The sequence below is a fragment of the Delphinapterus leucas genome, chromosome 12 (genome assembly GCF_059928025.1).
Source record: "Delphinapterus leucas isolate spDelLeu-1000000601 "Yukka" chromosome 12, BTC_Dleu_Yukka2, whole genome shotgun sequence".
Classification (NCBI taxonomy): Eukaryota; Metazoa; Chordata; class Mammalia; order Artiodactyla; family Monodontidae; genus Delphinapterus; species Delphinapterus leucas.
The window spans coordinates 94,693,579-94,710,463 of record NC_143140.1 but is presented as its reverse complement, the minus strand read 5'-3'; the positions used below and the strand labels follow the sequence as shown (position 1 = coordinate 94,710,463).

The window sequence follows — 16,885 nt, the reverse complement described above, 5'->3', positions numbered from 1 at the left end:
AGTCTTGGCAAAACAAACGAATATGACCTTGCAAAACACTTAGCTAAAACATATGCTCACAGGAAAAAATAATTTCTGACATACAATTAATCATCACATGGCTATTCTGACACTATATTATCATATATTTATTAACTGTATGAATAAGTTAGTAAGTGTATACTTACTAATTTTGCATATCCTAAAAACATTAGCTTAATCAATCTTCCCCTCCCCTAATGATGATTTGCTTATTCAAGTATTTATGGGCTAAGAACTACGATACACACCTCTTGATCACCTTATAAGCAAATGGAGGTTAACTCCTTATAATACTAATTCACCGTTCTGAACATCTAATTCTAGAATACACTACCAAAAACAAGTCCGGACACAGAAAGTAGGCTATTTATTATTATATCTAAAAAAAATTCTCCATGTATAATGATTCATATTGTAATTGTAAAAATATTCACCAAAAAATACTGAACAATGACCAAAAGCCCATAATAAAAATGAGGTAAAAACTTGAGATTCCCAGATGAGTCTACAGATTTAATTACTATGATGACTGTTATTAAAATCTTATAATGTACAGTGCCTTCTGCTGCAAGATGGAAAACTTAAGCGCTGTATCAGCCGCTTGTCGCCTGTCACCAAATGGTAAGCGACCTGCCTCAGCTAATGCCTTGGTTACTGGATCTGCGAAAGGGAACGGTCAGCATGGCCTCATCAAAAGTCTGAAAAGCACCAAAGGCGAGCGCTCCTGGCTCCACTGCTGATAACGAGAGCGTTCACACCCAGCTCCCCCGTTTCTGTGCGAGGAGGGCTCAACATCTACAGTGAACCACCATGCTTTCCAACACCGGAACAATTTTAGAAGCCACAAGGAAACAGAATTCTGACTTAAGGTGAGATATATTTAAAAATCTTAAGAAAAGGAAATAACAAAAGGTCTATGTCCTCTGTTCAAAAAAACTAGGCAAGACCAGTGCCAGCAGAGAAAAGGACTCATCTCCGTCTATCAACAGGGAGCCATCAGGGCGTGAGACAGAGCAGGATGGCACTCCGTAACTCTGAAACACTCAACTTCAACCTCATTTTTGGCTCTGTGTATTTTTAAACACGTGAGGATTTCCTCTGGAAATGGGTCAAATGATTAGTCTTATCTAAATATCAAAATGATCAAATATTAAAATCCTCCAAAAATTCCCTTTCTCCCTGTTTTTACCAAGCAGCACATTTAACATGGAAACATCTTAATTCAAACTGCCTCCCATTTCAACTGGATGAGGCCGTGGCATGTAAGCGAGGGATGTAACCGTTGATGAAGCATTTTTTTTTCAATTCAGTAACATGAAAAGGAAATAACCTTAACGTACTGCTAACACTCTAAAAATGTCAGCCAAACCTCTGGAGTGAGTAACCTTTAACCCAAACCCCCTCCAGGTGTACTTTCACTCCTTTCACAATTCCAAAGCACCCATTTCCCACCTGCTTTCTTGCCTGCGGTAGTCCAGCTGCTGCTCCACTCTGACCATGGGCTTCACCATCCCTCGCTCGGCGGTGCCGGCGGCAGACAGCCCCCTGTCGCCGTCCAGCCTGGAGGAGCTCTAAGTCCAGGGGAAACACAGGGCATTTAAACACAGCACGCGGACCAACCACACTTCACACTCAGTCAGCGTCGCGGGGGAGGCGGGGGGGGGGGGCGCAGAGGGACAGCAGAGGCCAGGAGGGGCCCAGCAGTGCCAAGGATGCCACGTCCACAGCAGTGTGCCCAAGAGCACAGTTACTGAGAGAATAACAGCACACACGGCCACTTTCCCCATCTGGCTCTAAAACACAGGCATGCAGGCGTGGGGCACACACACCAGGGCCCTGCAGAAAGTCCAGTAATAGCGGCGACCTGACTCCAGAGTTCTCTTGGGTCAGGACACAGTGGACAGGGTATGTGCACAACGTGAAGAGGCGGCTCTTTGTTTACTTGTGAGTTTTAAGGAAGGATGTAAAAATTCACTCATCACAGCTCAAAACCTAGTGAAGGATTCAGTACAGAAACTGGCTTACTTCCTGCCCTTAATCAACACAGGGAAAAGACACCTATGAAGCAACCCAATGCAGTCGATGTAAGTCCCTCCAAGCAGTGCCCACTCCTAGCCAGCCTGTGGCTGACAGAGGGGTGAGTTACTGATATTCAGAAAACAATCAGAACAGAATCAATAAATTTAGGTAAAAAATCCATTGCAGCAAAAAATTTATGTAAGACTTCTTGCTACATCCCTTACTGTAGAAACTGAGCACAGATAAGTAAATAAAAATCATCCTGGCCTTACCAACCAGAATTAACACTGTGCAGCATGTATCTTTCCGTTCTTTATATTTCCCATAAATGACATTACACAGCCTACACTCTGTAAAAGATACTTTTTCTTATGCTGTAGACATCTCGTAATATTATTTTTATGTTACAGAATTGCAATGGCTGTATTAACATTTTGTTGTCACTGAGGCTTTTATGTACTTCCAGGCATTTTTCTAAGCAGCAGAAGTGCAGCAGTGAGCACACAAGCCCTACTACCCTCACAGAGCTCACACGGCACAGTCAATCGACAAACAAGTAGCGTACGGTATCAAGGGCTGCACAAAGAATTTCACGTACGGTGTGTACTAGTGCCAGGGCACTCAAGGAAGACTCCTTCGTGGAGGAGACTTCAGATGAAGCCCGAGGTAAGAAGGGGCTCGCTGGGGGACGACCAGTGGAAAGAGCGTTCCACGAGAAGCAGGCCCACCCGGCCTTCGGGTGGGACGGGGGTGGGCGTCCTGGGAACAGAAGCAGTGGTGGCACATGCTGAGCTGAGAGGGAAGGGGGCCGGGCCCCAGGAGCTGTGTGACACAGAGCGACGACCATGTGACAGCGGGACAAGAAACCACCCGGAGGCTTCGGAAGCAGGGCAGTAGCAACGTCTAATTCACGTCTTTAATACCTCGGTTCAGCTGCCGGGAGGAGAATGACGGGCCAGGGAAGAGCAGAGGAGGGGCTGCCGTCTAAGAAGCTCTGCGGTCCCTCCGCCACAGGACGGCTGCAGCCTGAGCCAGACTCTCCCGGGGACGACAGACAAAGGAGGGTCAGAGGGCAGGGGCCGCGCCGGCGGGACCTGCCGATGACCGGGTGAGGGGGTGACCAGGTGAGGGGACGAGGGGGACCAGGGCGGCCCGCGACGGGTTTCTGTCGAGCGATGCCGAGGACGCTGGAGGACGGGACGTCAGGCACCGAGGTGGGGAAGGGTGAGGGAGAGAAGGTGTGTGAGAAAGAAAGTCTCCATTTGTCTCAGCTGCGTTGAATGTGACGGGTGCTGCAGTTTGGGGGGCTGGCGCCCAAGATGGGAGTGGCGCGCACAGAGGGCATCCAACTGTCTACGGTCAGCTGGGAACAGGTACCAGCGGAAGAGGGGGGCCCGAGGTCTGAAGCCTTGGCCCCCAATTTCAGAATCAGGCGGTGGGGGAGGGGCGGGGACCCACCAATCAGACTGAGGAGGAAGGTGCCCTGAGACGGGGGCGAGAGAGGCCCTGGGGCGGAGGGCGTGCACCCGCTGGGTGGTGCTGGCACCGCCGAGACAGACCACACGGGACCTGGAACCGGGGGCGTCGGTGCCCGGGACAGGCGCGGCCCTACGAGCGGGAAAGGAGATGGAGTGCAGGCCATGGACACGACCACCGCCGATGATCCCTGCCAGAAACTGTGCTGAGAACATGAGTAGGAAACGGGCAGTAGCTGGAGAGGACAGGAAGGAAGGGTTTTAAAAACCTGTCCCGGTGCCTGAAGATGAGCCCCACGCGAGCAGCTCCTGCCCCCGAGCCGGGCCCGTGAACGGCGCGGTGGAAGGCGCAAGGCCTGGGAGCTCGGCGCTTCTCGTGAGGCACTAAGACGTCTGCCGCCCCCGTGGAGAGAGATGGGCGAGGGGTTCCAGCCACCAACCGTCCCACACAAGGAGCCACCAGCAAGACCAGCAAAGCAGACTGAGTCCAAACCGCTCTGCACAGCTACGAAGAAACAAAACAACTGCTGTTTCAGTCCACGAGTCTGGGTGTGGGGTGTTACCCAGCAGTCGGGAACCAGAACGAGGACAGAAGTAAACCAACTGTGCAAGAGAGAGAGCACGGCGCCCACGGGCGTGAAGTGGCAGGTGGGAGCTGGGACCCAAGCTGAGGTAAGAAGGGCAGGAGTCCGCTATCTGCGGGGGTGGCCTGAGCGAGAAAGGCTGGCCACACAGAGGACAGGCCTAGGACACACTGCTTGGGAGAGAAAGCACAGCCTCCCGGCCTTAGGGGAAAAAGACGGTCTGCTGCTCACGTATCACCACGAGAAACACAAGTGGTTAGGACCCCCACACGCAGGCCACTATTAAAGTCTGTCTGCACAATACTTTTACGAGGATGTCACCAGCAATTCATCAAAGACGTCCTGCTATGCGAAACAAACACAGTCCTGTCAGGTAAGTGACAATCACCCACCTTGCTCGCTGGTAATGCTGTCCCACTATGAACATCTCCTCCCAAATCAAAAGTTGTCTCCTGAACAATTCTGTTGAGAGAAAAAGAAATACGTAGAATTAATAACTCTCCAATGATAAGAGGTAGTCTCTTCTTTATAATACTAGTTAAATATCCCAATGTTCAAAGATCTTCAAGAAATCACTTCACTGCCAGAATATGAACTTAATGAATTAAAAAACTATTGTAACTTTATGAACTTTTCCTACCAATGTATACTGAATACTCTCGAGATCAGATTTTTTTTTTGACTCTCTACTCTGAAAGGTGAGAAAGTGAGCATTCCTTCTCCACCTCCCATTTTTATTGTTTATTATCATTTTTCTTTTTTTTTTTTAACATCTTTATTGGGGTATAATTGCTTTACAATGGTGTGTTAGTTTCTGCTTTATAACAAAGTGAATCAGTTATACATATACATATGTTCCCATATCTCTTCCCTCTTGCGTCTCCCTCCCTCCCACCCTCCCTATCCCACCCCCCTAGGCGGTCACAAAGCACCGAGCTGATATCTCTGGGCTATGCGGCTGCTTCCCACTGGCTATCTACCTTACTTTTGGTAGTGTATATATGTCCATGCCTCTCTCTCGCCCTGTCACAGCTCACCCTTCCCCCTCCCCATATCCTCAAGTCTGTTCTCCAGTAGGTCTGTGTCTTTATTCCTGTCTTACCCCTAGGTTCTTCATGACATTTTTTTTCTTAAATTCCATATATATGTGTTAGCATACAGTATTTGTCTTTCTCTGACTTACTTCACTCTGTATGACAGACTCTAGGTCTATCCACCTCATTACAAATAGCTCAATTTCGTTTCTTTTTATGGCTGAGTAATATTCCATTGTATATATGTGCCACATCTTCTTTATCCATTCATCCGATGATGGGCACTTAGGTTGTTTCCATCTCCGGGCTATTGTAAATAGAGCTGCAATGAACATTTTGGAACATGACTCTTTTTGAATTATGGTTTTCTCAGGGTATATGCCCAGTAGTGGGATTGCTGGGTCCTATGGTAGTTCTATTTGTAGTTTTTTAAGGAACCTCCATACCGTTCTCCATATTGACTGTATCAATTTACATTCCCACCAGCAGTGCAAGAGTGTTCCCTTCTCTCCACACCCTCTCCAGCATTTATTGTTTCTAGATTTTTTGATGATGGCCATTCTGACTGGTGTGAGATGATATCTCATTGTAGTTTTGATTTGCATTTCTCTAATGATTAATGATGTTGAGCATTCTTTCATGTGTTTGTTGGCAGTCTGTATATCTTCTTTGGAGAAATGTCTATTTAGGTCTTCTGCCCATGTTTGGATTGGGTTGTTTCTTTGTTTTGTTATTGAGCTGCATGAGCTGCTTGTACATTTTGGAGATTAATCCTTTGTCAGTTGCTTCATTTGCAAATATTTTCTCCCATTCTGAGGGCTGTCTTTTGGTCTTGTTTATGGTTTCCTTTGCTGTGCAAAAGCTTTGAAGTTTCATTAGGTTCGATGTTTATTTTTGTTTCTATTTCCATTTCTCTAGGAGGTGGGTCAAAAAGGATCTTGCTGTGATTTATGTCACAGAGTGTTCTGCCTATGTTTTCCTCTAAGAGTTTCATAGTTTCTGGCCTTACATTTAGGTCTTTAATCCATTTTGAGCTTATTTTTGTGTATGGTGTTAGGGAGTGATCTAATCTCATACTTTTACATGTACCTGTCCAGTTTTCCCAGCACCACTTATTGAAGAGGCTGTCCTTTCTCCACTGTACATTCCTGCCTCCTTTATCAAAGACAAGGTGACCATATGTGCGTGGGTTTATCTCTGGGCTTTCTATCCTGTTCCATTGATCTACCTTTCTGTTTTTGTGCCAGTACCATACTGTCTTGATTACTGTAGCTTTGTAGTATATAGTCTGAAGTCAGGGAGCCTAATTCCTCCAGATCCGTTTTTTGTGCTCAAGATTGCTTTGGCTATTCGGGGTCTTTTGTGTTTCCATACAAATTGTGAAATTTTTGGTTCTAGTTCTGTGAAAAATGCCAGTGGTAGTTTGATAGGGATTGCACTGAATCTGTAGATTGCTTTGGGTAGTAGACTCATTTTCACAATATTGATTCTTCCAATCCAAGAACATGGTATATCTCTCCATCTATTTGTATCATCTTTAATTTCTTTCATCAGTGTCTTATAATTTTCTGCATACAGGTCTTTAGTCTCCTTAGGTAGGTTTATTCCTAGATATTTTATTCTTTTTGTTGCAATGGTAAATGGGAGTGTTTTCTTGATTTCACTTTCAGATTTTTCATCATTAGTGTATAGGAATGCAAGAGATTTCTGTGCATTAATTTTGTATCCTGCAACTTTACCAAATTCATTGATTAGCTCTAGTAGTTTTCTGGTAGCATCTTTAGGATTCTCTATGTATAGTATCATGTCATCTGCAAACAGTGACAGCTTTACTTCTTCTTTTCCGATTTGGATTCCTTTTATTTCCTTTTCTTCTCTGATTGCTGTGGCTAAAACTTCCAAAACTATATTGAATAAGAGCGGTGAGAGTGGGCAACCTTGTCTTGTTCCTGATCTTAGTGGAAATGCTTTCAGTGTTTCACCATTGAGGATGATGTTGGCTGTGGGTTTGTCATATATGGCCTTTATTATGCTGAGGAAAGTTCCCTCTATGCCTACTTTCTGCAGGGTTTTTATCATAAATGGGTGTTGAATTTTGTCAAAAGCTTTCTCTGCATCTATTGAGATGATCATATGGTTTTTCTCCTTCAATTTGTTAGTATGGTGTATCACATTGATTGAGTTGCGTATATTGAAGAATCCTTGCATTCCTGGAATAAACCCCACTTGATCATGGTGTATGATCCTTTTAATGTGCTGTTGGATTCTGCTAGTACTTTGTTGAGGATTTTTGCATCTATGTTCATCAGTGATATTGGCCTGTAGTTTTCTTTCTTTGTGACATCCTTGTCTGGTTTTCGTATCAAGGTGACGGTGGCCTCGTAGAATGAGTTTGGGAGTGTTCCTCCCTCTGCTATATTTCGGAAGAGTTTGAGAAGGATAGGTATTAGCTCTCCTCTAAATGTTTGATAGAATTCGCCTGTGAAGCCATCTGGGCCTGGGCTTTTGTTTGTTGGAAGATTTTTAATCACAGTTTCAATTTCAGTGCTTGTGATTGGTCTGTTCATATTTTCTATCTCTTCCTGATTCAGTCTTGGCAGGTTGTGCATTTCTAAGAATTTGTCCATTTCTTCCAGGTTGTCCATTTTATTGGCATAGAGTTGCTTGTAATAATGTCTCATGATCTTTTGTATTTCTGCAGTGTCAGTTGTTACTTCTCCTTTTTCATTTCTAATTCTATTGATTTGAGTCTTCTCCCTTTTTTGAGATCAGTTTTTTGAAAACTAATAACAAAAAATTGAAAGGAAGCATAAAGAAAAAAAGAGAAAGCTGTTCCATCAGTGAGTCTCTCTAGGCTGCAAATGGTACGTGAACACAGCGCAGACGCCCGAGGTGCCAGGAGCCCACGTGTGGACTCAGGGAAGGCCGGGGTGGGGTGGGGTGGGGTGGGTGGAGTGGGCATGAAGACAAGGCACAGGCCCAGCTGACTCCTGCCTGAAAGCCAAGCTGATGGTTTTTTAAAAGCTCACGGATACCACCACTAGGCTACAAATAAAGAAATGGAGAAATTTTTGATAATGTCAATAATTAGATCCAGAGTAATTCTAAACACTTTTTAAGAATATCTCAAAAATACCAAAACTGTTAAACTTATCATTATGAAAAATTAGTTGAGAACATAAACAAAATCTCATTTTAAAGAGTCAATAATCTGAGGCAAGCGACAGCTCTTCGGCACAAATGAAGGGTGAATGCAAGCCATTTATTCCAGTTCATGAGAGAGGCCCAACCAAAGGGGAAAAAGAGCCCTAAAACATCTGTTAAGAGGCTCATACACCATGATCAAGTGTGATTTATTCCAGGGATGCACACAGATGGTTCAACAGCCACAAATCCATCAACGTGGCACACCACGCTAACAAAAAGGATAAAAAAACCACACGATCATCTCCACATATGCAGAACAAGATCTGACAAAATTCAACAGCCATTTGTGATAAAAACTCTCCACAAAGAGGGTACAGAAGAAACGTCCCTCATCATCATAAAGGCCACGTATGACAAACCTAAGCCGACATCATACTCAACAGTGAAGAACTGAAAGCATTTCCTCTAAGATCAGGAACAAGACAAGGATGCCCGCTCTCACCAATTTTACTCAACAAAGCCAGAGCAATTAGGCAAGAAAAAGAAATAAGAACCGTCTAAATCAGAAAATAAGGGAAACTGTCACTATTTGCAGATGACAAGATGTTACATACAGAAAACCCTAAAGACTCCACTAAAAAAAATGTGTTAGGATAAGCCAATCCAGTACGCTTGCAGGGTGCAAAACCAGTAACAAAAACATGTTGTGTTTCTATACACAGGTAATAAAATATCAGAGACATTAAGAAAATAATCCCATTTACAGCCACATCAAGAAGAATAAAACACTTAAAAATAAATTTAACCAAGGAGGTGAAAGACCAGTACACTGAAAATTCCAAGACACTGATCAAAGAAACTGAAGAAGATACAAATAAATGTTATTTTGTGCTCATGGACTGGAAGAATTGATATTGTTAAAATGTCCATACCACCCAAGGCAATCTATACATTCACTGGAATCCCTATCAAAATTCCAATGGCATTTTTCACAAAAATAGAACAATTCTAAAATTTGTATGGAACCACAAAAGAGCCCAAGTAGTGAAAGCAACCTTGAGACAGAACAAAGAAAAAGAACAAATCACTCCCTGATTTCAAACTATATTATTGTACAAAGCTCTAGTAATCAGAAGAGAATGATATCAGCATAAAAACAGACACACAGATCAATGGAACAGGATAGAGAGCCCAGAAATAAACCCACACATATATGGTCAATTAATCTATGACAAAGGAGCCAAGAATATACAATGACAGAGAACATATAGGACGGTCTCTTCGATAAAAAGTATTGGGAACACTGGACAGCCACGTGCAAAAGAATGAGAATGGATCACTACCTTACACCAAACACAAAGATTAACTCAAAATGGATCAAAGGCTTGAGTAAGATCTGAAACCATAAACTCCCAGAAGAAAATATAGGCAGTAAGCTCCTTGACACTAGTCTTGGTGATGAGTTTTTGCATCTGACAAAAAAGTAAAGGCAACAAAAGCAAAATAAACAAGTGGGACTGCAGCAAACTAAAAGCTTCTGCACAGCAAAGGAAACCACCGACAAAATGAAGAAGCAATGTGTGCAAGGGGAGAAAATATTTGCAAACCATGTATCTGATAAGGGGTTAATATCCAAAATATATAAAGACTTCATACAACTCAGTAACAACATCTCCTCCCAAAACAAAAAACAATTAACAAACGGGCAGAGGATCTGAATAAACATTTTCTAAAGACATACAGATCACCAACAAGTACATGACAAGATGCTCGACATCACTAATCACCAGGGAAACGCAAATCAAAACCGCAAGGAGGCATCACCTCACACCTACCAGAATAGCCATCATCCAAAGGACAAGAGGTATGTGTTGGTGAGGGTGTGGAGAAAAGGGAACACTCGTGCACTGTTGGTGGGAATGGAGATCGGTGCAGCCACTATGGAGACCGGTAATGGAGGTTCCTCAACAATTAACACTAGAGCTACCGTATGACCCAGCAATCCCACTTCCGGGTGTATATCCGAAGACAATGAGAACCCTGACTTGATATGATATCCTCACCTCACGTTCACTGCAGCCTCACTCACAACAGCCAAGGTATGGGGGCAGTCTAAGTGTCCACTGATGGAAGAATGGATAAAGATGATATAGTGAGAGAGTGTGTGTGTGTGTGTGTGTGTGTGTGTGCGCGCGCGCGCACACCTGTATCTGTGTATACACACTCACAGGAATATTATTCAACCATAAAAATGAAGGAAATCTTGCCATTTGTGACAACATGGATGGAACTTGAAGAAACTGTGCTCACTGGAATGTCAGACAGAGAAAGACAATTACCATATGATCTCACTTACATGTGGAACTTAGAACAAGACAGCCGTGAAAGGAATGAAATTTTGCCATTTGCAGCAACATGGATGGACTTGGAGGGCATCATGCTAAGTCAAGTCAGACAGAGAAAGACAAATACTACAGATACCACCTGAAAAACACAACAAACTAGTGAATACGAGAAAAAAGAAGCAGACTCACAGACACAGAGAACAAACTAGTGGTTACGACGGGGGTGGGGAGAAGGGCAGTACAGGGGCTGTGGGATGGGAGGCGTAAACTGCCGGGTGTACCACGGGCTCAAGAATATGTTGTACGACGTGGGGAGCAGAGCCAATATTTTGTAATAACTGTAAACGGGAAGTGACCTTTGAAAACTGTATATAAAAAAACAGTAACAACAAAAAAGCCAAGCTCACAGATACAAACATTGGTGGATACCAGAGGCAGGGGTGTCCGGATGATGGGGGGAATGCCAAAATGGGTCAAAAGGTACAGGCTTCCAGTTTTAAAATAATTAAGTCCTGGGGATGTAGTGCACAGCACAGCCACTACAGTTCCTAAGACTGTGCTGCAGAACTGAAAGCTGCCAAGAGGAGATCCTGAAGTTCTCATCACAGGAAAAAACTGCGTAACTACGTGTGGCGATGGACGTAACTAGACTTACTGTGATCATTTCACAACACATACAAACACTGAATCACTATGTCACACACCTGAACTAATATGCCAATTATAGCTCATTTAAGAAATATACATACATGTGTGAAAAAAAGGAATACATGAGTTATCTACCTAGAAATCTGCGTAATGGTTTAACTTGAGAACGGTATTAATTTTTATAAAAAAGGAAAGTCCGTTCTACTTTATGGATGTACGTGTAAGTACTGGTATACTCAACCACTAAGCAGTTTTGACTAGTTTTGCAGGAAAAAGATGTAATAAAAATAAAATGTCACAGCAGCACTACCCCTCAATGAGACGTTCTCCATGTCCTTACACGAACTCTGCTTTCAGCCAGAGACAAGACAAGAATCAACAACCGCAGGCCTCCAGAGCAGGAACCATTAAGGCAAAAAGCAGTAGGAGACGGGATGTTCTCACCCAGGAAAACATCGCCCACAAAACTGAAGCGCCGACTGCAAGAGTGGGACAGAGACAGTTTGTAGAACTGTGTTTATGACGGTAACACTACCAACTAACACCATCAAAATAAATACGACATAAAACCTAGAAGTAAAGCCCAGTTGCAAATAAGAGGCAGTAATCGTAGGCACTGCTGATAGACGACACACACCACACCAGAAGAACTGCTCACACGGTAAGTTCTCTGGAGAAACTTCCAAGGAATAAGCGTGAGGCTATTAAGCGGCGGAGGGGGGGGTGTGTGTGTGTGTTACCCTGTCCAGGTGTCTGGTGCTGAAAGGAAGAAACGGGGCGAAGGAAAGCTGCTAATTAACATGGAAACCCTTTCAGCAAGACCATCTGCTGAAGAGAAGAGCCAGTGGGAAGGTCATGACAAGAGACAGGAAATGGGGAGACGGCTGATAAACAAATACAACCTGAAGAAAGGAATTTAAAAAACCTGGTCCTGCCAGACACAGTAGGGAAGGACGGGTTTATCACGCGTCCAGTTTAAAGGTGGAGACAGGGACCTTCCTGTCAAGTACAGACCCACGCCGGTTCTTTCGGGGACTAAGGGCTCGGTCACTTGCTGAACCCTGGCACTGGAAGGCGAGACGCTGGGACGTCAGATCCCCACACCCGCACGGCAGTCCCTACATCCACCCTGCTGACGCAAACGTGCGCGAACCACAGAGCGTCCACCCGGGAGTGGTGTTACGTCTTATCTGCACCGGCCGCGACTGCCCTTCACCCTCTCCACCGCCAGGATTCAATGTGGACAGAGTGAGAAGAGAGGCCAAGACGTCCTCAACAGCCTGGCTGCAGCCGTCAGGGTAGAACTCCTAGTGCCGACAGTGAGCTAGCGAAGGGCCAGCACGAGGGAACGGGAACGATCCCCACGTGGCCCCAGGTGGAAGCTCTGCGCGGTTTCACGCAGGAAACCACGGCACAGGAACGAGGAGCGCCACCCCTGGGATGCTACGTCTGTGCTCTCAGCAGGGCCGGAGGAAGCTACTGCCCCTGTCTTCCCAAGATCCACACCCTAGCAACCTGTAAGACGGGTAATAAAGTCACCGGGCAGTACATTCATGAAAAAAATGTTATCAAAAAGGAAGTGTTACTCCCTTCCCCTCAGAGAAGTTTTCCCAGACGGTAAGGAGTTTCCTTTTCCAGCACCAGGCCCACGTTGCAAGTCCTCAGACAGGCACTAGGTGGAGCCAAATACCTTGAATTCCTTAACGAAGAACAACGTGTTTCACTACTAGTAACAGAGAAGGCATACCTCAACGAAACACCTCGGTGACGTAAGGCTCATTACACACAACACCATAATTCAAATAAAGTGTTGTTTTAAAGTATCAGCTAGGGCTTCCCTGGTGGCGCAGTGGTTAAGAATCTGCCTGCCGATGCCGGGGACACGAGTTCGAGCCCTGCCCTGGTCCGGGAAGATCCCACATGCCGCGGAGCAGCTAAGCCCACGTGCCACAACTCTTGAGCCTGCGCTCTAGAGCCCGCGAGCCACAACTACTGAGCCCGCGCGCCATAACTACTGAAGCCCGCACACCTGGCGCCCATGCTCCTTAACGAGAGAAGCTACCGCAGTGAGAAGACCGCGCACCGCAACGAAGAGTAGCCCCCGCTCGCGGCAACTAGAGAAAAGCCCGCGCGCAGCAACGAAGACCCAACGCAGCCAAAAATAAATAAATAAATTTATTTTTAAAAAAAAGTATCAGGTAAAAAACAAAATTTAAAAATGAAAACCAGCCACAACTTCCAATTTCAAGATGAAGTCAAGACCTTTCTTTCTTCTTGTTCTTCTCTGAAACCAACCCAAATCAACAAGAACCTGAACCACAAACCACAAACTTTGAAAAGACAATAAAACATATAATCTATGGCTAATTCATTTCATTTTCAGCATGATCACAACACTCTGGAATTCTTAAAGGTGATGGATGCTCCTTACCCAGGCCTCTGTCTGGGACCCTTCGCCATCAGGCCTCCATCCACGGATCTCTTGGGCAGAGCGTGGTCCTGGCTGGGGTCCACGAACTTAAACACATGGGACACCCCAAACTGCACCTTCATCCCGCTGTGCAGCATCGTCGTCTCCGAGATGCGCTGCCCGTCCACGTAGGTCTCAGCATCCATGCTTCTCGGCGTGACCGTGACCACTCCATCCATGTTTGTGAGGTCACAGTGATGGGGCTCAATTCCTGAACCAAACAACTAAAAAGAAAGGAAAATCAAAGGAACTTCCATCATCAACTACAGAGGATTTAAAAACTGAATTTTAAGACTGTAAGTCCCTCTTTTATGATAAATATAATCTAATAAACTCTGGATTTTTGGTGCTTTCAGGGAATTTTCCCTTAATTTATTAATTAAATAAACACTGTCAAAATAACTGAATATTTTCACCATCCAGCAGCTTGATTTAAGGGGTACCACAACTCTGCATTAAAAAGCATATGGGGGCTTCCCTGGTGGCTCGGTGGTTAAGAATCCGCCTGCCAGTGCAGGGGTCACGGGTTCGAGCCCTGGTCCGGGAAGATCCCACATGCCGCAGAGCAACTAAGCCCGAGAGCCACAACTACTGAGCCTGCGTTCTAGAGCCCACGAGTCACAACTACTGAGCCCATGTGCCACAACTACTGAGCCCACGTGCCACAACTACTGAAGCCCATGCGCCTAGAGCCCGTGCTCCGCAACAAGAGAAGCTACTGCACTGAGAAGCCTGTGCACCACAACAAGGGTAGCCCCCGCTCACCGCAACTAGAGAAAAGCCCGCGCGCAGCAAAGAAGACCCAACGCAGCCAAAAATAAGTAAATAAAATAAACAAATTTATTAAAAAATAAACAAAACGTGGTCATCTTGAATATTAGACAATTAATGGGTAAATCTACACAGATCATCAGGGCTACAAATCCCTGTTCACCTGTTTTACTGCCGTGCTGAGGATGGGGTTAGAACTGAAAATGACATTAGTAATCGGGCCCCTCATGCCACAACTGAGAAGTGAGAATACAGAGAAAGGGACATCTGCCCACGCCCAAGCCCCGGGAAGCGAGCAGCCCTGCCCTTCCCAACGCACAGGCACGCTAGGCTCTGCTCTAATCCAGCCTGAGCACTGTGGCTCAGCTAACACTTTAACTATACTTCACTGAACGCCTCCTACTGCGTGTGCGACCCAGTGACAGGCACTTCCACGTACGTTATCCTCCTTAATCTTGTAAACTTGAAACAACCTATAAAACCATCACCATCTTTTGGAGAAAAGCAACAGCCCTGGAGGTCTGGAGGGGGGGGAGTGGGACAGACACTCACACTCTGCTCGGTTCACAATGAAGCAGAGAAGTGACCCAGAGCAAGCAAGCTGCTTCCATTAAATACCAAGGCTTTCCCTCCCTTCCACTCACCCGCAGCGCGGCAGGCCCACACGCTGCCCTATGACCCACCGAAGCGGCAGAGCGGCAGCCGGACACGCACCTGGATGGAGCCGTCGTCGAACTTCTCTGTCCCAACCTCAGTGACACTCAGCTGAAGGCGGTAGAGCTTCGGCTTGTCTCTGGAGTCGGAACCATCTGCGACGAGAGAAGGACAGGGCTTCACTAGCCAAGTCGAATGTGCTCATCATGTTATTTGAAACAAACAAGCAAACAACAGGTTACCTTTGAAGCAACACTACTGTTCTCAATTCTCAGGATTTCTATTCAAAGAACTCCCCAAATTTATATCATGCAACTTAAGTAACTGAATACACAAAATTCAAAGTAAGACATACGCACATCAGCTTCTGTTTAAAATATAATTCAAGGTACTAACACCGCCATTCATACCGACGTTTTCTTATCACAGAAAAAAACGTTTCCCCACCACGCGGTCCTGGACTTGTGCCTGACTCTAAAGAAGACGGGGAGACCCTCCTTCCAGACCGGACCTCCTCACAGACCGCCGGGCACAGCGGAGCTACTGATGGAAGGAGTGTGACCTCCCAGCTCACCCTGGACCTTCGGGACCAGACCGCCCCCAGGGATGAGGCCCCAGCGCGTGTCCCCACGTGATTCTGACGGCCACCCCTGGCATGAAGCTCCAGTAAGAACTGCCGTGAATGAAAAGTGCTCACCTCCACGGAGTGGAGCTGGGGTGAAGGACAAAAGGAGAGCCTGGGTTTTTTACTTCTGTGTCATTTCATACTTCCGGGAACTGCTGAGATGTTTCCCTTGCCTGCGCATCACTTTGTCTGATGGGCTGGCTTTGGGGGACCACAAGAGCTGCGGCCCCTGCCCACTGACCCCCGGATGGGCTCCTCCTCTCCTCACCTGCCAACCCACCCCACCTAACACAGAGGGTCATTCTGATCTCAGCGCTCTCGCACCGGGGGACACGGGCCTCGGCACTCACGCGCCAGGACACGGTCCCAGGGCCGTGACAGCAGCAGCCTCGCTGTGCCCATGCTGTGCAGGCCCCGCTGCCCCAGAGCCTCAGCGACTTCAGAATCGCTCACCGAGCTGCAGTTAAAATCTCTAGTCCCCAGGATCAGGAGTGTAAACACTGCAGTGTACACAGAGTGCAGACTGCTAAAATCTTAGCGTAGTGTGGTCTCAACTCTCACAGACCGAAGACACCAGGAACATGGGTGTGCAAGCTGTTAGAACGGTTGCTAATTTGAGAGTGCACAAGATAACACGCTAACCACAGGTCTGCAGCGATCTCTGGGATCTGGGTGAAGGTAAGACGAGACTGAAGCAGCATTCGAGAGACACAGGTCTCACAGGCACTGAAAACCGGGCCCCGGGTCTGCGTTGCTCCACAGCTCATCCTCAACAGATCTGCTGGCAGCTGAAGCCTCGTTTAAATAACTTTATTTCAACTCCAAGCACTGATCCAAAACGGGGCCTCAGAGTCACGCGGGCTTTCCCTGGACAGGACCCAGTTCCCTTCTAGACCTGCTGAGCCCAAATCCCTGAGAGATGCTTACCACTCTGCTGGCTGTAAACACCACAGGCAGCCCTAAGGACGGTCCTTGACAAGAAGCACTCTCCGGCACCCACAGCACCGTGAACCACTTCGTCTCGACCCCACTGGCCGTGTCTGATGAGGGTTTCTGCTTCCTCACCTCTCCCACCCCTGAGCTCCCAGGCGG

General features: G+C 46.2%; 1 protein-coding gene across 14 annotated transcripts in view; it reads right to left on the bottom strand.

Annotated features, from left to right (window-relative positions):
* AFDN (afadin, adherens junction formation factor) overlaps positions 1–16,885 on the bottom strand; it is a 138,168-nt gene that overhangs the window by 52,061 nt on the left and 69,222 nt on the right. For 10 of the 14 annotated variants that reach the window (XM_022561113.2, XM_030760332.2, XM_022561121.2 and 7 more), the window contains exons 9-12: positions 15,229–15,323; positions 13,705–13,967; positions 4,492–4,561; positions 1,474–1,592 (exon numbers count right to left, since the gene is read on the bottom strand). In XM_022561113.2, coding sequence (XP_022416821.2) covers positions 1,474–1,592; positions 4,492–4,561; positions 13,705–13,967; positions 15,229–15,323 — 547 coding nt within the window. Of the gene's footprint in view, positions 1–1,473; positions 1,593–2,963; positions 3,055–4,491; positions 4,562–13,704; positions 13,968–15,228; positions 15,324–16,885 lie in introns of those variants that run through there. The other 4 variants (XM_030760333.2, XM_089922257.1, XM_089922259.1 and 1 more) reach the window with 4 other exon arrangements.